Raw genomic sequence first — 22652 nt, 5'->3', positions numbered from 1 at the left:
TAGGGTTTCACCGTGGTCTCGATCTCCTGACCTCCTGATCCGCCCACCTCGGCCTCCCAAAGTGCTGGGATTACAGGCGTGAGCCACCGCGCCCAGCCAAAAAGTTTTAAATATTGCAAGAATTACCAAGACGTGAGGCAGAGACAGGAAGTGAGCACATGGTATTTAAAAAAATGGCACTGATAGACTTGCCAGAGGTAGGGTTGCCACAAAACCTCAATTTGTAAAAAATGCCATGTCTGTGGAGCACCATAAAGTGAAGTGCAATAAAATGAGGTGTGTCTGTGTTATCACTGGGGAAGCCCAACAGCAGGGACAAGGGAGGTCCCTATGCTATTTTTGTAACTTTTTCGTCAATCTATATTCATTTGAAAATAAAAACTGAAAAAAAAATCTCAGGGGTTAACAGGCAGTATTTTTATTCCCTTGGTATTAATGCTAGTTATCCTCACTTTCCTTTTTTTCTTATGTCTCAGCCACATTGTTGATTCTCCCACTCTTACTTAATAAATGGTCACTCCACATCGAAGATGGTAAATTCAGAGACGGTGGATGTGCCGCTTCCAAATCAAAGCTTGTGAAAGTCATTGCTACTCTTTTTTTCTTGATGCATACAGACTTGAAGATTTCTCTACACAACACACCCGAATATGTGTTCTTTACTCTTGTCTTTTCCCAAATACTGTATTTTAACATGAACCTGCACATGTAAATCAATGGTAGACTCATTCAGAAAGATCCATCTTAAGAAAAACAAAAAACAAAATAAAAACAAACAAGTATGAATAGGAGTTACCAGTTTGTCAAAGTGAATCCTCCTAGAAGTTTAGTACATCAAAATTTCCTCTAGATAATCATTCCTACCCATTTTGTTGTTTGTTTGTTTGAGAAGGAGTCTCACTCTTTAGCCCAGGCAGGAGTGCAGGGGCGTGATCTCAGCTCACTGCAACCTCCGCCTCCCAGGTTCAAGCGATTCTCCTGCCTCAGCCTCCCGAGTAGCTGGGACTACAGGGTCATGCCACGATGCCCAGCTAATTTTTTGTATTTTTAGTAGAGACGGGGTTTCACCATGTTGACCAGGCTAGTCTCAAACTCCTGACCTCAGGTGATCCACCTGCTTCAGCCTCCCGAAGTGCTGGGATTATAGGTATGAGCCACTGCGCCCGGCCCCCATTTTGTTTTGACTGAAGTTGGACCCACTCTGATATCCAAATTGGGTCCCAACGGAGCCAATCAGTGTATCATATCCACTGCCCAAGGTAATTTGCATCCTGCCTAGTTAGTGTCAAGGTCATGAAAATGAGTTCTTGGATGAAACTTGACACAAAATAATTTATATTATGCGACTATGTATGTTATAGTAACATAAATTCTCAAATCAGGCAAATCTGAACTATACAGGGTTAGAGATCAAGACAGTGCTAACATCTAGAAAGAGAAAGAGCGTGGTAATTGGAAGGTTAAATTAGGAGAGCTTTTGAAGATTCTGGAAATGTTCTATTTCTTGACTCGGATCATAGTTGCAAGAGTGCTGCCTCTCATAAATTACTAAATTTTGTGTTTCTATTATTTTTCAATATGTATACTATATTTTATTTTAAAAGAGCAAGAAGAGAGAATATGTTGAATTTTTTCTGTCCTTTTAGATTCTGATATGAACCATGGCTGTTGCCTATTTCTTATTTTATTGTAACCACGTATCTGTATTTTTCAAGTCCTATTTATCCTACAAGATCACGCCCAAATTTCAATTTTATTTTGAATTAGTTCTTCATTTTTCTTTAAAGTTGTCTCTGTCTCCCTTGTGACACTGTTCTAATCCTGAGTGGATTGGGAACAGATTCAAGTATCTGATTTCTAATGAAGCAGAAAATTTCCTAGAAAGCCATTTTTCTTGTGATTCTCAGAATTCCATTCTATTTCAGTTAGAGAGTAGAGAGAAGTCAATACTTTCTTAAGTCACATATCCCAATTTTTTTTTTTGGAAATAAAGAAACCCCTCAAATTTATGCTAAATATTCTGAATTTGATTTTTACACATTGAATAGAATTTTGAACAAATTATTTGGTCAATACTTGTACTTTAAAATACAGGTGATAAAATGGACATAAGATGCCTTAACATATTACATGAAGAGCAAAACATTCAAGGGTTCAGAAAAAGTAAATAAACAAGAAACATTTACAATAAATCAAAATATGTCATTATTAATACATTAAAATATAGACACCCACGTTTCTGTGAAATACAGTGGTCTCAATAATGAATATTGCATACTTATTCAACATTCTTACAGTGAGATATGTCATTTAAAGAAACGTATTAGGTTCATGTTTTGCCCTTTAGGTGATTAGAGATAAAATAGGCAATCATAATTCTAATACCGTGTTTCAATGTAGAGTGAGATTTCAGTCTTATCAATTGTTTTAGCCAATGACCAATTAAACTGCTTTGAATCATAAGAATTTTAACTCCTCTTTATAATTTATTTTTAAATGATGTAGCTTTTTTCCCTATTTCTCATATAACATGTAGAGTAATATTAGAGATAATATATAAATGGGTCCATTATTTTAAGAAAGAGCATCTTGCCACAGCTGCACTTAGAACCTTTGCTGACTGACTACAGATCGTAGGACATACTGATGTTTTATCCACAGAGTGTCCATGAAATGAGGTATTATGAGGTAGAATCTCTAATAACATACAAAGGAGGCCGGGCGCAGTGGCTCACGCCTGTAATCGCAGCACTTTGGGAGGCCGAGGCGGGCGGATCACGAGGTCAGGAGATTGAGACCATCCTGGATAACACGGTGAAACCCCGTCTCTACTAAAAATACAAAAAATTAGCCGGGCGAGGTGACGGGCGCCTGTAGTCCCAGCTATTCGGGAGGCTGAGGCAGGAGAATGGCGTGAACCCGGGAGGCGGAGCTTGCAGTGAGCCGAGATCGCGCCACCGCACTCCAGCCTGGGCGACAGAGTGAGACTCCGTTAAAAAAAAAAAAAAAAAGAAAAACCATACAAAGGAAGTGCAAGGCAGATCTAATCATCTAAGTTCCTAGAACATTTATGTTTCGATACCTCCTAAAATGAGTGAGCTTTGGTAATAATTTATACTCCATGAGTAAATGGGTTAGAAAAGAGAGAGAGAGAAAGAGGAGTCATGTGACTATTATAATTTTGAATATAATTATATAATTTTAAAAGAATATAATTTTGGAGATGTGGAGTTGAATGGCTGAGTCTGATACTTTATTCAAAATGCAAGGTGCCTAAAGTCAAACAGACAAAGGTAACTATAAGAATCTTTGTATTATTGAGACTCAGAAAACAACATCTTAAAATGAAGGCCTCAGAAGCAACCTTCGTAGCAAAAGTTTTTCTCTGACCTTCTCCTGCTTTCCTGTATCTCAGTCCCATTCTTTTTTAGGCTAGCCATAAAAAGTAACATCCCTCTCATCCAAGGCAGGTCACACAAACCAGAACCCCTTTTCTTCAAAGCCAATCATAAAAACTAAAAATATTACTCTAATGTCCCCCACCTTCTGTGTAAAAATTGGCCATAAAGAAATTATCTGACATACCTCGTTTGACTGTAGGTCATAAGACTCCATTCCAGAAAGGGTCTTGTCCTATACCCAGAAGGAATAAATGCGTGTTCAGAGAGTCCGAGAAGCATCTAGAAAGACAGACCTCGCTGGGGTTTCCTGCTCAATCTATTGCATTAGATCATATTCATCTTGTGCACTCATGGTTCTACATGGCTGTTCATATTTTGTTGAACCTAAGCATAAAAATAGACAATTTCCCCTGTATCTTTGGGTCTTGATTCTGAAGGCACCCGTGTACACATGTTAAATAAATGTGTATGCTTTTTCTCCTACTAATCTGCCTTTTGTAAATGGATTTTTCAATGAACCTTCGGAGCGCCAAGGGAAACTCACCCCCCATGGCCCCTGCAGTACTGGGATTGACAGAATTGGGATTCATAAATTCAGGAGTTTATAAATTCTCTACTCTCTTTTTACTGGGCCAGACACTGTTTCAGAGAGCAATTGGCACTTGGTTGTGGGAAGATGGCTCTACTTTCTCCCATAACTTGGTAAGTATGTGGTAGTTATGGTGTGTTTTCTGCTGTTTTTTCAAGTTTAATCTATGATCTGCCCAATGCAATTCACATTTTAAAGAACTGCACTAAAGGTAATATCTAAAGGTGTGAAATTTTGAGACAAGAGAAGGAAGGAAACAGGACAACAATTCATCTTCGCCTAGGTTATCCTGATAGCTCAAAGGATGAAAGTGTTCCTGTGCTCACGCAAATTGTAAACTTGTGCTCATTTGTTTCCTGGTGTGCGGACACTATCTCTTTTTGATCATTCTATGGAATACAGGGAAAGAGAAATGTTGAAATTAAAATTATTATATTTGTATGCAATCACTTTTATAATTGTTTTCTTAGGAAAGCTCCAAGTCTATTCTGATTAAAAGCAAAACCTCTTAAATTTTAACAAATCACACTCCTTTCTGTACCTCTGGAAGATAGTTGAATATGTCGATGTATGTTTTATTTCATCAAAATAAATGTTATAAATATTTTTAAAACATTTAGACTATTATTGGTTAAATTTCTGTGTTTACCTGAGAATATTAAAAAAACAATAAAAATAATTTTATACATTTTCTTATTTTAATGTATTTTATAAACTAAGTATTGCATTTTCCCCCATGCCTCAGTTTCAGCAACCCTAACACACTTTCAGGGTTGTTACTATGTTTTACTAAATTGGGGTTTCCTTCTTCTCCCTTCACAAATTGCAAATTATTTCTGGGTCTTTGTCTTGCTCTCTTCTAACCAAACGCAAATACATAGAGATTCTTTCTATGTGTTACTCATTCACAAAGGGGAGTGATACAGGGTGATCTACTCTGAATGTTTCTGAGTTCTGCAAACCCGGTGAAAGTCCTTTGCCTCTGCTTTGACACAATGATTAACCCGGTGATTGCTTCCAGACTTCTGCAAATGAAATATAACCTTTGCCCTGGCCACTAACTTAGCACTTTTTACTTTTTCTCTGGAGGGGTTTTCCTTTGTTTTTTCATCACCAAAAGAGTCACTTACTTGAACTTTTTTTCTCCCTGATCAATCCAGAAAACACTTTCTCCAAATATCATGTGTCTAATATTGTGCAACACACTTTTATGATAATGGTACATATATATCTTAAGAAACTTAAATTGATAGTCTTATTTCACATCTAATAGTATATTTCAAGTACTAATGATATAACTGAGGAACACTTAACTAGGCTTCATCATTTCAGCACACAACATGCCAAGAGTCAAGAAAGCCCGGAGTTACAAAGACACTGTGACTATCAAACCAGAACCATTTCCACAGTTGAATAAAGAAATAATTAGGAAAATGAACTTAAGTTTGTGGTGATTGATACAGATTACAGAATACCATCTTTCAAAACACTCGAACTCTAAGTAAAATGAGTTAGTAATTATGCTTCCTGGAGATTTAAATTTTTTCTTAATTTTTTTTAACCAAAGTAAAACACACATATGCTTTAAAATCCATAGTAAAGAAGGACTCATTATGAAAATTAATAATTTTATATCTCACTTGTGCTCACCCTGGTCTGCCCCAAGGGGAAATGATTTTTCATTCTGGTTCTTCTATTTTTATCAGATTTCTCTCTAAAGGTATAGAAAGGTGCGTTATTACTTTTCCAGCCAAGAATCAATCTAGGATTTCCTTTGTCTAAACAAACCAAGGTTCAGAGATAGTCTCTTCCATGTTACCATTAGGGTTCCATTCTGCTTTTTTTTTAAATTATGTTTTGTTTTTGCTAAAAACATGCAAGGATTCTTGACCTTGACAAGGAACAGAGGTATCTAGATGAAGTTAAATAATATGGATGCGATCTCTTTTAAGTGACAGTTATCTCCAGATAATGATAAGAAAACTAGCTACAATGTTCTTTGGGTGCAGGAAATGCATGATATAGGCAAACCTTGGAGATATTATGGGTTTGATTACAGAACACCACAATAAAATAAATCGCACAAATTTGTTTGGTTTCCTAATGTATATAAAAGTTATGTTTATACTATACTGTAGTCTGTTAAATGTGCAATAGCATTATGTCTTAAAAAACCTGTCCAAGTTCTACAGGTGAATAAACAAAGTCTGGATGGTAGCACATCTATTTATAGCATGGTTTAGTAAATATTTTAAACCCACTATTGAGACCTACTGCTCTGAAAAAAACTTATACAATTTAAAATATTACTGCTCGTTGACCTGGTCACGTAAAAGCTCTGTAAAGTTACCAATTGCATTAGCACCTCGGAAGAGAGACAGCCTCTCCTTGAAAGTTTTGAAACTAGGCATCACCTACTCTGCTCTAGCTGTGAAAAGTGTAGATGGCATCTTCTTTCAATATAAGGAAGAAGTCTGCGTTAAAAATATTTTGTTTAGTGTAGACACTTTCATCAATGAGTTTTGCTAGATCTTCTGAATAACTCGCTACAGCTTCTACATCACCACTTGCTCCTTCACCTTGCACTTGTGTGTTATGGAAACGACCTCTTTCCTTAAACTTCATGACCCAAACTCTGCTAGCTTTCAAGTTTTCTGCTGCAGCTTCCTCACCATTCTCAGCTTTCATAGAATTAAAAAGAGTTAGGGTTCTAGATTAGACTTAGGTTTAAGGGAATGTTGTGACTAGTTTGATCTTTTATGCAGACCACTAAAACTTTCTCCATATCCACAATAATGAAAATGGCCCCCACCCCCAAATTTTATAAAATGAATGAAGGGGGAAAAATCCAACTAGGCTTGCAGCACAATAGCAGCAATGATTAAGCCAGCTTGTCCTTTGACTCATTCCTGCATAGCCAATTGTAGCTTAGTACCCTAGGATAATGCAGGCCTTGTCACAAGACTTTTTTTCTTTTTCTGTTCCATAGATAAAATCTAAGACATTGTGAGAAGAAGATAAACTTTTGTTTGAGCTTGTTCTTTAGGTTCTGCATACCAACAAAACCACCAATGCCAGTCAGTATGTGGGGCCCGATGAGAAACTGACACATGATAGAATGCAGTTACCACATTCTGATGATTTCATCTCCCTTACCCTGACCAGTAGATGACCCTAAATGTTCCAACCCCTGCCCTCCACAATCCTTTAAAAGTTCTGGCCCAGAACACCTCCACAAAAAATAGTTGGGGCTTGAAAATTCTTCTCATTTTCTTGTTCGGTGCCTTGCGATTGTCAAACTCTTTCTCTGCTGCAAACCTGCTGTCAGTGTATTGGTGTGTTGCTGCACAGAGGGCAGAGCAACCTGGTAGTCCTATTACAACAAGGCTTTTTGGCTTTCTTATCATTTGTGTGTTCACTTGGGGTAGCACTTTTAAAATTGCCTTCTAAGACATTTCCTTTGCATTTACAACTTGGCTAACTCTTTTGTGTAAGAAGCCTAGGTTTCAGCCTAATCTCAGTTTTGGACATGTCCTCCTAGCTTTTGATTTAAAGTGACAGACGTGAGACTCTTCCTTTCACTTGAACACATGAGGCTGTTTTAGGGTTATTAACTAGCCAAATTTTGGTATTGTTGTAACTCAGGTAATAGTCAGGCTTGAGAAGAGGGGTAAAGAGATGGGGAACAGCTGGTCAGTGGAGCAGAACACACAGAACATTTACTAATAGGTTCACCATCTTACATGGGCATGGTTCCTGGTGCCCCAAAACAATTACAAAATTGACATCAATAAGCACTGCTCACAGATTGTCATAAGATATATAATATTAATGAAAATATTTTAAATTAATTTGACAGTTGCAAAATGTGACCAAGAGACATGAATTGAGCACATGCTGTTGGAAAAATGGTGTTGATAGACTTACCTGACATAAAGTTGCCATAAGCATTCAATTTGTAAAAAATGCAATTTCTCCAAAATGTAATAAAGTAGGCTGCAATAAAACAAGGTTTGACTGTTCTCATCTATGTAGAGCATGCGTTGTTTTCAAGACATTTACTCAACTCCCATAAAAATTCAGGATATTGATGCAGGGAAGTGCTGACGTCAGTGGCAGGTAAGTGTCACCCAATGCAGCCTCCATTCTTATGCAATCGCCCAACAGGTTCTTCCTGCCCATTGCACAGACAAAATCCATCCACTGAGATGCCGGTATTGTAGCAGAGAAAGAAATTAATTGACACAAGGCTGTCCTACTTGGGAGAACTGGAGTTATCACTGAAAGTCTCCATGAAGGCTTGAAGGCTAGTATTTTTATGAACAATTTGGTGGGCAGGGGGTTAGGGCATGGATGTTGCTGATTGGTTGGAGGGGGGTGAAACCATAAGGGTATAGAAAATGGTCCTCACGAGTTCAGTCTGCCTCTGGGTTAGGCCACAGGATTAGTTGAGTCATGAGCCAGGAGTCCAGGTGGGGTTCGTCTGAAAAAGCACCTCAAAAACAACAAACCTTAACTTCTACAGTATTGATGCTATCTATAGGAGCCATTGGGAAGGTCACTAGACACATGACTCCTAAGCAGTAAGTGATTATAGAAACTGCACCCACATTTTAGCAGAGCTCAGGCCCCTGTCATAACCCTAACCTTGTGACCTTTTTATTAGTTTATCAAAGGCAGTTGAGTTTTGAGAAGAGCTATTATCATTCTTGCCTTAAGGTTAAACTATAAACTAAATTCCTCCCAAAGTTCGCTTGACCTACACCCAGTAATGACCAAGGACAGCTTGGAAGTCAGAAGCAAGATCAAATCAACTATGTCAGATTTCTTTCACTGTCATAATTTTGCAGAGGTGGCTTCACTCATGGCATGAGAACCTTCGTGTCAGAAGCACGCTGTCCTGCTTCTCTGACCTCTTTTATCTTCCTACTCTCATTTACCATTTCACCTTTGTGCTTATTCTCTTTTCCTTCATATTAGGGGAGTTTCCTTAGTCTTGGGTTCCACAAAAATATGCATCTCATTGAAGGGCTGGATGATTGACACTCGAATGGCATCCTGATCTGCATAAAGGAGTAGTGACTGGGGCTTCTGGAGGCGGTTTCTGGAATAGGGACACGTTGTGGGAGGGTGAAGGTGAGGAAATACATGTTGAATAAAGATTTTCTTGCTATGTAAATAAGAGTCCTTCAGGGGAAAAATTGTTTAGGAGCAGCTCTTTTCGTGATATAGATAATTTTACTAATATAGATTTCCTTTACAGATGTAATTTTCCTTTACAAAAGGGCAGCTTTCACATGAGCAACTCTTGTGTTTGCAGTTTCTCAAAATAATCAGTTTGAAACATGCCAACAAAGAAAAATATTTTGAGGGGACATATATCTAGTCTCCTGCTATCATATTTTGGGGCGATGTGTCCTGAGCCTCAACAACACATTTCTTTTTCTGATATGCATCCCCAAATAGCCCCTGCGTATAAGATAAGCAGAATAATTTGGGATATTTATATATTGAGTCCTGAGATCCATTGGTATGAGGATGGCGAAGCTTTGAGCAGATCTAGGGGGAAAAGAAGGCCCAAGGCCTACAGACGCAAAAGTCTGCTCAAGTACAACAAAGGTTCCTAGATATATGAGAGGGACAATGATAACTTGGGCTATAAGATGAAAGGCAAGGAGTGTTTGCTTCTATACATATAATTGTATGTATATTTCTCATTGTCTATGTGGACAAAACTTAACCAGTTCTTCAAGAAGGTAACACAAAGGAGTGGATTGCCAAATCAGTATCACAAGCATCCTCAGAGATTTCACCCAGTATCATGCTTTACTCATAATTTTAGTTATAATTGTGAGATGCAGACAAAACAGTGGAAAACCCAGGCCTGCAAAAGCACCTACTCATTCTTACTTTCCCCTTAGGACACACTGTGGCCCAGACAAACAGATAAACATATGAGGTCTCTTAAAGGTGTTTGTGGCTGTACCATTTACACAAAAGGAGATGTTTTGGTCATGTCACATCTCCATTTTATACTCAGATGGTTACATGGTTATGGTTACCCATAGTTTATGTGACATTTTTGCAGGAAGCCAGCCTCCATAAACCCACAATTTCTAGTTGTCTGTTTTTTTTTTTCTTTCTTTCTTTTTTTTTTTTTTTTAACAGTGTGCTTTGCTGTTGTCACCCTGGCTGGAGTGCAGTGGTATGATCTCAGCTCATCGAGTTCAAGAGTCTCTCATGCCTCAGCCTCCCAAGTAACAGGGGTTACAGGTATGTGCCACCGTGCTCGACTAATTTTGTATTTTTAGTAGAGACAGGGTTTCTCCATGTTGGCCAGGCTGGCCTCTAACTCCTGACCTCAGGTGATCCACCTGCCTCCGTCTCCCAAAGTACTGGGATTACAGGTGTGAGCCACCACGCCCGGCCTTCGTTTTATGTTATTTGATTTTACCACTAACAATTTTAGACAATCTAATACATCCTGCTAAAATCATTCCATTGATAAGGATTTTGCAAGCAAAACCCACTATATATAAAAAACCACTATAGCTAGTAGGTTTGTTATTAGCATGTTTACAATGAGATTTTACCAGGTCAGTGACGTCTTTTGTTTTTTCTCAGGGAGCCCTCTCTCCCTGTTAAAAGAATGATTTGCAGCCTGATGTGAGCAATTTTCTTTCCGCTCAAAGAATGCATTTTCTAAAAGCAGTGAGATCAAAATAAAATTTTCTTTTGATACTAGAATGTATACTATTATTGTGTTCTGCATTTTAGTTATAAATTTTTAGGTGGGGAAAAGACGTCACTGTTTATATGTTAAGTGAACATTAGCTTCTTTTCCCCGGCTTTTGACTAAGGTTTAAAAGTTGACTTAGCTATTGAAGTCATCACTTGCTCTGAACAAGGGCACTAGTAAACTGCAGGGGAAGAAGAGGGCGTCTTCCTGCAGCGGATACTAGGGAATGGGAGATCCTGCAAAAAGAGATGTTCTTTTGGCAGGATACCTAACTTTTCTAAAGCAAATTTATATAAGTGAAGCTCGATATGTCAGCGGAATTTAGTCTGGGTTCTCTTGGCAGCACACCCAGAGAATACTTTGAGTGGAAACTTTATTTGGAATTGTGTATGGAATAAAGGTAGGAAAGGAAGTGCAATAGGAAAGGGAAGGTGGAACACAATAAAGGTTATTTTCTTAATCCAGCTTCTAGAGGTGGTGACTAGAGCATAACACTATAGAGTAATTCTGGGAAATGGGGCAAAACACAGTGTTCAGAATTATCTGACTTTAGGGCTGAGACTGCTAGACTATATAGCAAATCACAAGATTCATTTGTCGAGGCCCATTCTGGTGATGATTATTCAGCACTTCCGGATTAGCATGTCTGAGAGCAGCAAGGCTTTCAGCAGTTATTGAAGAAAAAAAGAGCCCATAGATACAGCTATACCGATAACTAGCTGGCCATAGTTCCCCAAATATTCCAAGGGACAAAAGCGAGGCAATGATAACCTCAGGTCTCAGGAAAAAGTGGAGACGAGTGTGAGAGATACAGTACATGGAAACCATTCACCTGCCTACGTACAAAAATAAATAAAAAGAACAGAGACCAGGCGCAGTGGCTCACGCCTGTAATCTCAGCACTTTGGGAGGCCGAGGGGAGGATCATGAGGTCAGGAGATCGAGACCTTCCTGGCTAACACGGTGAAACACCGTCTCTACTAAAAAAAAAAAAATACAAAAAATAAAAAAATTAGCCAGGTGCCTGTAGTCCCAGCTACTCGGGAGGCTGAGGCAGGAGAATGGCGTGAAGCTGAGAGGCGGAGCTTGCAGTGAGCAGAGATCGCACCAATGCACTCCGGCCTGGGAGACAGAGCCAGACTCTGTCTCAAAAAAGAAGAAGAAGAAGAAAGAAGAAAGAAGAAGAAGGAGAAGAAGGAGAAGAAGGAGAAGAAGGAGAAGAAGGAGGAGGAGGAGGAGGAGGAGAAGGAGAAGGAGAAGGAGAAGGAGAAGGAGAAAAAAGAACAATCAGAGTTGGCAGCTCAGAAAGAGTTAAAGGAAGGAGGTGTGTGTATATATATATATTTTTTTAACTGTGTGTGTGTGTGTGTGTATGTGTGTGTTTAGGTATCTTAAATATTTAAGCCTGGAGTTCTTGAAGTAAGCTTGTATTTGTTGGATTTTTATTTCTAAGTCAGTGAACTAAGATGAAAAAAAAGGACAATGATTGATGGATGTATTCTCACCAAACATGGTTCTAAAAACTTAGAATAACTTCCAAATAAAGGTGTTTCTCTTAGTACTGAAAATGTAGTAATAATCCCTATTGCACATTCTGTCATAAATTTATACTGTCTCAAGAGAAAAACTAAAAGCAAACCCCTAATCTCCAATATTTTAAGGCAATTTTACATGGGGGGAAAATAATCAATATCAGATAGGTTTCTTCCAGATCAGCTTTTTCTAACACTAAAACTAAAAATGAATAGATTTCAAGTAAGCAAAGGATTTTTAAATAAATCACTTCAATTACGATTTGCATATCATCTGGATGAAGTAGATTTTATGCTTATATTCCTCACTGAGGAGTTATAGCTCAACAAATTTGGTGGTGCAATGAAAGCAGCTCTATGCACACAATGCAAACTGAAAAGATGGAAAGTTTAGACTTCATAAAAACTGAGAAATCAAAGTAGTCTTTCTTCTTCATTTTTTTCTGTTGTTGGTTGAAAGCCCATCTTTTACAAAAAGGTTTATCTATAGTAATGTTATAATGCTTGAACATAAACAGTATACAAAATATAATACACAAAACGTTTATTTGAGTGTCTGCTTTTGTATGGGGATGCATGGTAGATTGTATTTCCAGATATTACATCATGGATCAAAATCTCTCCTTTCAAGATTCTTATTATAGCCAATCTCTTCCACATTGAAAATTTGACCTGTTCCACATTTGATATTCCCATTAACAAGGTTACTCTTCTGTGGACAAAAAAGTGTATATTGAAGTATCAGTATAGTATCTGAAGTAGATAACACACTAAACAATATAATAATGTATCAGTAAAAATAAGGAAAATAAAGAAGCTGAAGTCATGCTTAAAGAACTTTAAGAAAATGAAAATTGAGGTGTTGAAAAAAGCTTTTAAGGCTAATGTGAATGAGGCATTCAAGTGGGAAACCCATCCAGTTCTACCTTTTTGAACTTTGCCTGTCATGGCCAGGATAATTAGGTAGAGATCAGAAGAACAGAGTGAGAAATGGACATCCCAATTTATGTGACCTTGGGCAAATTACTTCGCTCTGTATGCTTCAGTTTTCTCATTGACAGATTGAGAATATTTATATATCTTTACTATCAAGGCATTTACAGAAATAAATGAGCTAACATATGCCAAGCGCTTTAAATTGTGTAAAGCACAAGGTAAGTAATAAATGTTTATTGTTTTTAAAAAAGGAAAATTCCATGAGTAATTTTGTTATACTAAGTAAATTTACCTTTGGTTTGACCATCATTTCCTTCATGTTCCAGATAACTCTTTAAAATGAATTTGATTTTCAAACAATAAAAAACAAAACAGCAACAAAACTCCCTCTCACCTCCTCTCACCTTCTTTAGTCCTTGCCAAAGTGTTAATATTACAGAAGTACTGTGAGAATTTCCTGTGTTGTGGTTCCTGGAACACTTTAGAGGCTTGTGATTCTACTGCTTCTTATTCACACTAAAATACATGTCTCACCAATAGATGATTCAAGAACATCATTTAAATGCACAATTTTTCATTCTCTTTTTTGGCTAAATTTCTTCATACTCAACTTTCAGATTCTTTAATCTCCAGCTCAGCTCCAACAATTCAACGCTGTTCTATCTGAAAAAGTACACATCGTGCCTTCTCTACTTCGCTCTTGGAACATAATTTCTCATGGCGGGTATGTGTGATTTCAGTCACTAAATTAAAAATAACCAGAAAAGCTATTTCTTGGATTGGCTAATTTTGGGGTAATGCTTTAAGAGAAAAGGACATGATTAACAGTAGATGTTTTTAGGATTTTCATGCATTAGCACTTTCCACGTTCATTTTATTTTCCTGATTCTTCATTGTGTAACTTCGACATGATTTCAGGAAGTTTTTCTCACAGGTTTAAAGAATGACTTCTGACAGGTCTACCTTTAAATTCTGAATGAGAACTGAACTTTAGCCTAGTTGAATTGTGAGCAACAGTATTCTAGCATAGCAATAGAAAATGCCAAATATTAATGACACAATGCTGAAAAGTTTTAAATTTACTATTTATGTCGTGACATCCAAAAATTACACAAATGAACAGTTTGACACATTGTACTGTTGTTCATGACAACATCACTCTTTGAGAGTGTGTCCATGTTAGAATCTCCTAATGTGGAACTGTTTTAGGTGAAAAGCCTAGAAGCAAGTAATTTTGGGTATGAACAAACGTAATGTTCTTGGGGAAAAAAGATTATTCATGTATGTTCAATGTACTGTGAAATGAAGCCAGGCCTCCAAAGTGTTACCCATATATTTGTCGTTATCAGTTATCACACCAAGTCCAGAACGTTCCTATGTCTTCTTTACCCTATAATACCTCTACGAACCCATGAGCAGCTAGACATTTATCAGAGCAAAACCTGCATTGAGATGAGGAGGGGACATACTCTCAGTAGTATTATTGTGACAATGGTAGACTATGTTAAATGAAAGATTCTTGAGCTAGACACACTTTCATTTGATTTCTGACTTGGATACTTACTCGCTTTGATACCTTGAGAAAATAACATCATTATTGGACCTTATGTTTTCTCATCTATGTAGTGAGAGTCATACTATCTATCCTGTGATTTTGTTGAGAGAATAAAAATAAATGTCTGTTAGGTAAGTCCATAAAACACAACGTGGTGCCCGTTAACATCTTATTCCTCCAGCTCTTTAAGCATCTCTGCCAATTTAAAACATAAATGGTAAACTCACTTTACTGTGACAGAGCTGGTAGAGAAGAAAATGTTTGAATAATCTTCCTGAAGAATAAGATACATCACATAAAAATGTTGGTATTGGGTGAAGTCCTGATTGGAAAGTCTTCAGTGTTTTATTGGCAAGATGACTCCATTATCAAATGAAAGAATGTTGTGGATTCTCCCTCACTAGTTTCTACTTTTAAGAACTCAGCTCCTGTGTTTGCTCTTTAAGTCATTACTCTGTCTGTCTTTCTCTACAGTGTTTAAGACCACTCTGTGGAGGTTAATTTCTGGGACCTTAGGGATAATATGCCTTTCGTTGATGGCTACGTTGGGAATTCTGTTGAAAAATTGTAAGTTTTTCTAAGCAAGTCTCCATAAAAATCAAAACTGTGATGACATCATTTAACAATAAAGGCTTCATCTTACTAATGTGTAATATTTTATTATTTCATAAACCCATACCTAAGTAAACAAATTTTTAAACATTTCTTATAGCTTTTACTAAACTGAGTGCTGAGCCAGCATTTACTCCAGGACCCAACATAGAACTCCAGAAAGGTAGGTCACATTTTTTGGAAAACTTAGCATTGATAAGGGATTACATAAGCAGTTTCTTGTTTCTCACACAGAGAGTCATGACGGAATATTAAACTTAGTAATAGAAATTTGCCTACCAATGTAGGATAGTCTCTTTTTACATTACTCAATCTAATGTAAAAATGATTAAATTACATTGAATGTGTATCATTTGTACATTTAACTAATAGGAAAATAGTAGGCTGAAATGAAAGATATGTTTCCTATATGAGTGCTCATAAATAAGTAACAAAAAATAAACCACAGGAAATGTTACAGTTAATCCTTATTACCTGCCTGAATTTGCTTATAACCTATACTTTTGCATCTCATTACTTTTCCTTTTGCTCCTTCTATAATCCAGAATACAGTGCACAGATTTCTAAACCTTACTTATCCAGTGAAAGCCAGCTCAAAGTCCAATTTTTGTGACGGAGTTTGCTCTTGTCGTCCAGGCTGGAGTGCAGTGGCGCGATCTCGGCTTACTGCCACATCCACCTCCCAGGTTCAAGCGATTCTCCCACCTTCCTGCCTCAGCCTCCCAAGTTGCTGGGACTACAGGCGCCCGCCACCATGCCCAGCTAATTTTTGTGTTATTAGTAGAGTCGGGGTTTCGCCATGTTGGCAGGCTGGTCTCGAACTCCTGACCTCAGGTCATCCACCTGCCTGGGCTTCCAAAGTGTTGGGATTATAGGCATGAGCCACTGTACCCGGCAGAGCCACTGCACCCGGCCCCAATTTTCTGAATATGTTTTTTTCAGAATGTGCCCCAAGTTGTCTCACCATCATCTGTGATTATATAGTGCTTCATTTACAGTGCAACATCTTGGCCAGGCACAGTGGCTCATGCCTGTAATCTCAGCACTTTGGGAGGCTGAGGTAGGCATATTATTTGAGGTGAGAAGTTTGAGACAGGGCAACCCCGTCTGTACTAAAAATACAAAAATTAGCCAGACATGGAGGCATGCACCTATAGTATCAGTTACTCAGGAGGCTGAGGCACAAGAATCACTTGAACCTGGGAGGTGGAGGTTGCAGTGAGCTGAGATGGTGCCACTGCACTCCAGCCTGGGCAACAGAGCAAGACTCTGTCTCAAAAACAATTAAAAAATATAAAAATATAGTGCAACATCTTCGGCACCACATATATGGCAAAGATTTGAGTGCCTATGATGTGTCATGCTTTTTATTACTGTGGATAACAAATGTTGAAGACACTATTATTGATAAACTGTATAATTAAGCCTCAAGATAATTGGTTTATTTATATTCCCTTTTCAAAAATAACATATCCAAACATGTCAAAATTCTCCAAATGTACCGTATTCTTTTCTGACTCAGAAAGTATGCTAAAATGTTTTCCTCCTTTAAATCTTTTTCATCTAATTAACTCCTATTTATGCTACAGTACTTAGTTTTGGGTCACTTCCTCAAAAAAAGGTTCTTGTAACTGGCCCTCATCTTAGACTCTGCTACATGCTGTTTTAACATACTTAATTTTTTTTATTTTTTTTGAGACGGAGTCTCGCTCTGTCGCCCAGGCTGGAGTGCAGTGGCCGGATCTCAGCTCACTGCAAGCTCCGCCTCCTGGGTTTACGCCATTCTCCGGCCTCAGCCTCCCGAGTAGCTGGGACTACAGGCGCCCGCCACCACGCCTGGCTAGTTTTTTGTATTTTTTGGTAGAGACGGGGTTTCACCGGGTTAGCCAGGATGGTCTCGATCTCCTGACCTCGTGATCCGCCCGCCTCGGCCTACCAAAGTGCTGGGATTACAGGCTTGAGCCACCGTGCCCGGCCTAACATACTTAATTTTTTTGCACTTATCTAAATCATCACTAATTATCGTTAATAAATTATTGAAAATTATATAATTGTGATTCTATTTTTAGAATATAATCTCCATGAGGAAAAAGCATCATGTTCATGTCTAACTAGTTCACATTAGTAGCCCCTGAAGTGTGGTGTATACAGTAGATTCTGAAAGGATGTTAAAAGAATACACAGCAAATAATTTTTGAATAATTAAATAGCATTGAAAGAAATGTCTAGTCTCCAGTGTCATTAGTCACGCTTTATCTTTTCTGTCAGACTCTGACTGCTGTTCTTGCCACGAAAAATGGGTTGGCTACCGATGCAACTGTTACTTCATTTCCAGTGAAGAGAAAACGTGGAAGGAAAGTAGGCATTTCTGCGCCTCTCAGAAATCCAGTCTGCTTCAGCTTCAAAACAGAGATGAGCTGGCATGTGCTAAGTCTGATTTTCTACACTTTCTTTGATCTAGAAAAAATATACTATCTGAACAAATTAAATACTTTAAGTCATTAATCACATAGTAAGTGGACGGTTACATTGGAATTGAGTTATCTGTTCTGTGTACCTTAAACTAGTCATTGTAAAATCTATATTAAATTCCTCAGTGATTTGTATCATGAGAATACAAATCAAGCTAGGTGCCAAATAAAGTGAAAGAAACTTTTCAGAAAGAATTCAAAGAAGATAATAGGTCATTACATTTACCCATTTTATTTGAAGAACCAACTACATGACTGTAATTTTTAGCTCTTTTAATTGAATTTATAATTTCTTTGATAATTTTATATTTTTTGTCATCTTTCTAGGATATAAACTAGCATGGAAAATACGGTAAGAAAAAGTACCGAATTCTTTTTTTTTAGACAGAGCTTTACTCTGTTGCCCAGGCTGGAGTGCACTGGTGCGATCTTGGTTCACTGCAACCTCCGCCTCCTGGGTTCAAGTGATTCTTCTGCCTCAGCCTCCTGAGTAGCTGGGATTTCAGGCACTCACCACCAGGCCTAACACTTTTTGTATTTTTAGTAGAGACAGGGTTTTGCCATGTTGGCCAGGCTGGTCTTGAACTCCTGGCCTCGGGTGATCCACCCGCCTGGGCCTCCCAAAGTGCTAAGATTACAGGCATGAGCCACCAAGCCTGCGCCTGGCCCTAATTACCCAATTCTTTTTTTTTTTTTTTTTTTTTAGAAGGAGTCTTGCTCTGTCGCCCAGGCTGGAGTGCGGTGGCGCCATCTCAGCTCACTGCAATCTCCACCTCCCAGATTCACGCCATTCTCCTGCCTCAGCCTCCTGAGTAGCTGGGACTACAGGCGCCCGCCACCACGCCCGGCTAATTTTTTTGTATTTTTAGTAGAGACGGGTTTTCACTATAACGCCAAGATGGTCTCGATTTCCTGACCTCGTGATCCTCCCGCCTTGGCCTCCCAAAGTGCTGGGATTACAGGCATGCGCCACCGTGCCCAGCCCCTAATTACCCAATTCTTAAGAAAAAGTGAAAAAATTCTCCTGCTGTACGCGGCACCTTTGCTGATTATATGTTGAGCAGATTATACCCATGGGATTCATCCTTCACAATACCATTATTTTGGAATCAAATTTAATCATTGATCCCCCGTGAAGAAAGTGTTCCCTAAAGACTCTATCTCCCTTTATAAGGTTTCTAATTCTTCAAGAAGTGAGATTTTGTAGTATTTTTTCTCCATATATGAATGGGCCTGATAAATGAGAACTCTGAGTTATGTGACTATACCTTTTAAAGAGGAAGTTAAAAATAATTTCCGTTTGTGTAATGGACAGGCTGAATCTTATTGTAAACACTGACTTGCCCTCAAAATATGTTATTCCCAGAGTAGATTAAAAATAGATTAATGTGATTGTCTTTTACCTGAAGCAGGATTTTATGAGCTCCAGTCAACATTTTTACTGGATTGGACTCTCTTACAGTGAGGAGCACACCGCCTGGTTGTGGGAGAATGGCTCTGCACTCTCCCAGTATCTGTGAGTTTCTGGTGATCATGGCCTGTTTTGCTCTTTACGAATGTGTCCTTAGATGTGATTAGTAAGGGTAACATCCAGGAGCACTGTAGCTGAAATAACCTGGTCTAGGGCATGAGAATACAGGAAAAGGAAAAGGTACAACAAAATAATAATTTTAGATCTGCCTAGAACATCCAAGTTAACGCTCAAGTGACGTGAAAGTTAGTGTATTTGTGGCCATAAAAGAACTTTTAACATATACGTTGTTTTTGCCTTAGTACAAGCCCTTGGAATTATATGTGCATGTACAGATACTCATATACACAGAGGCAGTCCAGAAAAAGTAATATATTTATTATTTTATCTATTCTGGTAGATCCCAATATTCTCAGCATTGTCTTATGTTTTATATGCTGTAGGCTCATTTTCTGTATGTGTGTACTTTTTGAATCTCATTTTCATTTATAAACATGAGATTTGCAGCATGACACAGGGACAAAGTTTATGCTCTTGTTTGTTTTCCTAGACTAGATCAGATAATACATCTTAAATAAAATAGAAGAAAAGCATATCGGCCGGGCGCGGTGGCTCAAGCCTGTAATCCCAGCACTTTGGGAGGCCGAGACGGGCGGATCACGAGGTCAGGAGATCGAGACCATCCTGGCTAACACGGTGAAACCCCGTCTCTACTAAAAAATACAAAAAACTAGCCGGGCGAGGTGGCGGGCATCTGTGGTCCCAGCTACTCGGGAGGCTGAGGCAGGAGAATGGCATAAACCCGGGAGGCGGAGCTTGCAGTGAGCTGAGATCCGGCCACTGTACTCCAGCCTGGGCGACAGAGCAAGACTCCGTCTCCAAAAAAAAAAAAAAAAAAGAAAAGCATATCACATATTTAAACCATTAACGACAACAGAAAAACAGCAAGGAAAAGCTCCTGGCCTCAATGCTATTGATTAGTAAGAAAATAACTGGGTATTTTGTAGCATTACACTAGAGAACCATGAAAATTGTGGTTACTGAAAGAAAAAAAGGACTCAATATGTTAATATCTCACTCAAATGCTTTTAAAAGTTATATCATTTAATTGAAAAATTATCTGAACATTCTCACTTCTTTTTGTGCATATTAACATTTTCTTCTTCATTACAGATTTCCATCTTTTGAAACTTTTAAACCAAAGAACTGCATAGCATTTAATTCAAAGGGAAATGCTTTAGACGAATCCTGTGAAACTAAAAATCGTTATATCTGTAAGCAACAGCTCATTTAAACGTTTCTTGGGGCAGAGAAGGTGGCAAGTAAAGACCCAACATTACTAATAATGACACAGTTACCTGTTATATTGTTACTAATTGTCTGCTTCTGGAGTCTATAAAATGTTTTCAAACAGTGTCTTACACAATTGTCATAGATGTGAAACAATGTGTTTTAAAATTGATGAAATTTGTATATCTACATTTGAAATTATAAAATTAATATGAAGAATTTTATGAGTATTTTGATTTAATGTATCTATTTAATGTTAAATTCGATGTCGTTTTATTGCACGTTTATGTAATTTTATTTACATTCTTGCAAATTCTCAGCACAAATTTCAATAAAATTTAATTCACATCAAATAAAATTTACAAAATAAAATTTAACTCACATTGCCCAGGCTGGAGTGCAGTGGCAAGATCATAGCTCATTGCAACCTCAACTCCTGGGCTCAAGTGATCCTCCTGATTCAGCCTCCCAAGTAGCTAGGACTACATGCTCCACACCACTATGCCCAGCTAATTTTTAATTTTTTTGAAGACAAGGTCTCACTGTGTTGCCCAGGCTGGTCTTGATCTCCTGGCCTCAAGGGATTCTGCCACCTTGGATTCCCAAAGTGCTAAGATTGCAGGTGTGAACCACCATCCCTGGCCCTCTTCACATTCTTGTATGAAGATTGATTTAGGAAAAATGCACTTCAGTTAACTGACAAAATATATAGGATTAAATGTAGTATCTTTCAAATGTTTAATTTGAACTAAGAGAGCTTATGCATTGCACTTTCTGGAGATTTGTAATGTTTTGGATTTGTTGTCCATGTGATTACAAAATAATATATTTTTAATTAAAAAATTTAAAATAATACAGGCAAGCATGTAACGATTATAAATTTTTTTTTTTGCACCAACTCTCCTATCTCCCTGACCTCCTCTCATTAGGCTTTATCTTCTGTATTGATTTTAACACTTAGAGTAGTTTTCTCTGTTATGAATCAAAGCTGGTCTATTTTCATCATTTTCGTGATGAAAAAATTCATTTTGATTGACTTAGGATGGAAGGATTTGGACTGGGTCCGGTGGTTTATGCCTGTAATCCCAGCACTTTGGGAGGCCAAGGTGGGTGGATCACTTGAGGTCAGGAGTTTGAGACCAGCTTAGCCAACATGGTGAAACCCTCTCTCTACTAAAAATACAAAAATTAGCTGGGCATGGTGGTGTGTGCCTGTAATCCCAGCTATTTGGGAGGCTGAGGTGAGAGGATCTCTTGAACCTGGGAGGCGGAGGTTGCAGTGAGCCGAGATTGTACCACTGCACTCCAGCCTGGTCGACAGAGCAAGACTCCTCTCCAAAAAAAAAAAAAAAAGATAGAAGGATTTGGAACCTTAATTGCATCTGAAAAACTGCCTCACCTTTGTTATTTAGTGTACTCTAACCACAGAGTAACATCCCATCATAATCCCAAATTCTACTCAAACTAAAGGGGAAGGGATTATGCAGGTGTGTGCTAGGCCACTGGTGTACCAATTAGAAACCACTTTAGAGTTACGCCTACTGTACCCACATAATCCTAAAAATATGTTACAACTGCTACTTCATAGTTTATGCCGTTTATTTTATTTATTTATTATTATTATTTTCTTGAGACACGGTTTCATTCCCACTACAGCCCAGGCTGTAGTGTGGTGATGCAATCATGGTTCACTGCAACTTCAACTTCCCAGGTTCAGGTGATCCTCCCACCTCAGCCTTCTGAGTACTTGGGACTAAGGTACAAGCCATCATGCCCAGCTAATTTTTTGTATTATTTGTAGAGATGGGGTTTCGCATTGTTACCCAGGCTGGTCTCGAACTGTTGGGCTCAAGGGTTCTGCCCGCTTTGGCCTCCCAAAGTGCTGGAATTACAGGCATAATGTATCCGGCCAGTTTATATAATTTAAACACTGCCTTTTGGTTCCTTAATTCGCGTATGCTAGGACAAGTAATTATTTTCTGTTTTTCTCAATACATTAATTATTGGTTCCTCCATTAGTTGTGAAGTTCTAATTAGGGAAAAGGAGTTAGGCTGG

General features: G+C 38.2%; 1 protein-coding gene across 3 annotated transcripts; it reads left to right on the top strand.

Moving 5' to 3' along the window:
• The first annotated feature begins 11935 nt into the window (after nucleotides 1-11935).
• On the top strand, nucleotides 11936-21449 carry KLRD1 (killer cell lectin like receptor D1). 3 transcript variants are annotated; one of them, XM_009180197.4, is made up of 7 exons: nucleotides 11936-12053; nucleotides 13815-13921; nucleotides 15227-15319; nucleotides 15465-15527; nucleotides 17633-17784; nucleotides 19245-19351; nucleotides 20480-21446. In XM_009180197.4, exons 2-7 carry the CDS (start codon nucleotides 13915-13917, stop codon nucleotides 20598-20600), a joined length of 543 nt encoding a protein of 180 aa, XP_009178461.1. In that variant the 5' UTR covers nucleotides 11936-12053; nucleotides 13815-13914; the 3' UTR covers nucleotides 20601-21446. The 3 variants fall into 3 exon arrangements, with proteins under 3 accessions (XP_009178461.1, XP_021777736.1, XP_017801147.1); XM_021922044.2 differs by having other exon boundaries at nucleotides 11937-12053; nucleotides 13831-13921; XM_017945658.3 differs by lacking the exon at nucleotides 11936-12053 and having other exon boundaries at nucleotides 13466-13921; nucleotides 19248-19351; nucleotides 20480-21449.
• Nucleotides 21450-22652: the final 1203 nt, after the last annotated feature.

This window comes from Papio anubis, chromosome 9 (assembly GCF_008728515.1).
Source record: "Papio anubis isolate 15944 chromosome 9, Panubis1.0, whole genome shotgun sequence".
NCBI lineage: Eukaryota > Metazoa > Chordata > Mammalia > Primates > Cercopithecidae > Papio > Papio anubis.
This window is presented reverse-complemented; position numbering and strand designations above follow the sequence as displayed.

Bases quoted from the DNA above. Each gene is read 5' to 3' on its own strand.
- KLRD1 (XM_009180197.4), top strand. The intron at 15,528-17,632 runs GTAGGTCACATT...CTTTTCTGTCAG, and splicing joins CAACATAGAACTCCAGAAAG to ACTCTGACTGCTGTTCTTGC. The intron at 19,352-20,479 runs GTGAGTTTCTGG...TCTTCATTACAG, and splicing joins TCTGCACTCTCCCAGTATCT to ATTTCCATCTTTTGAAACTT.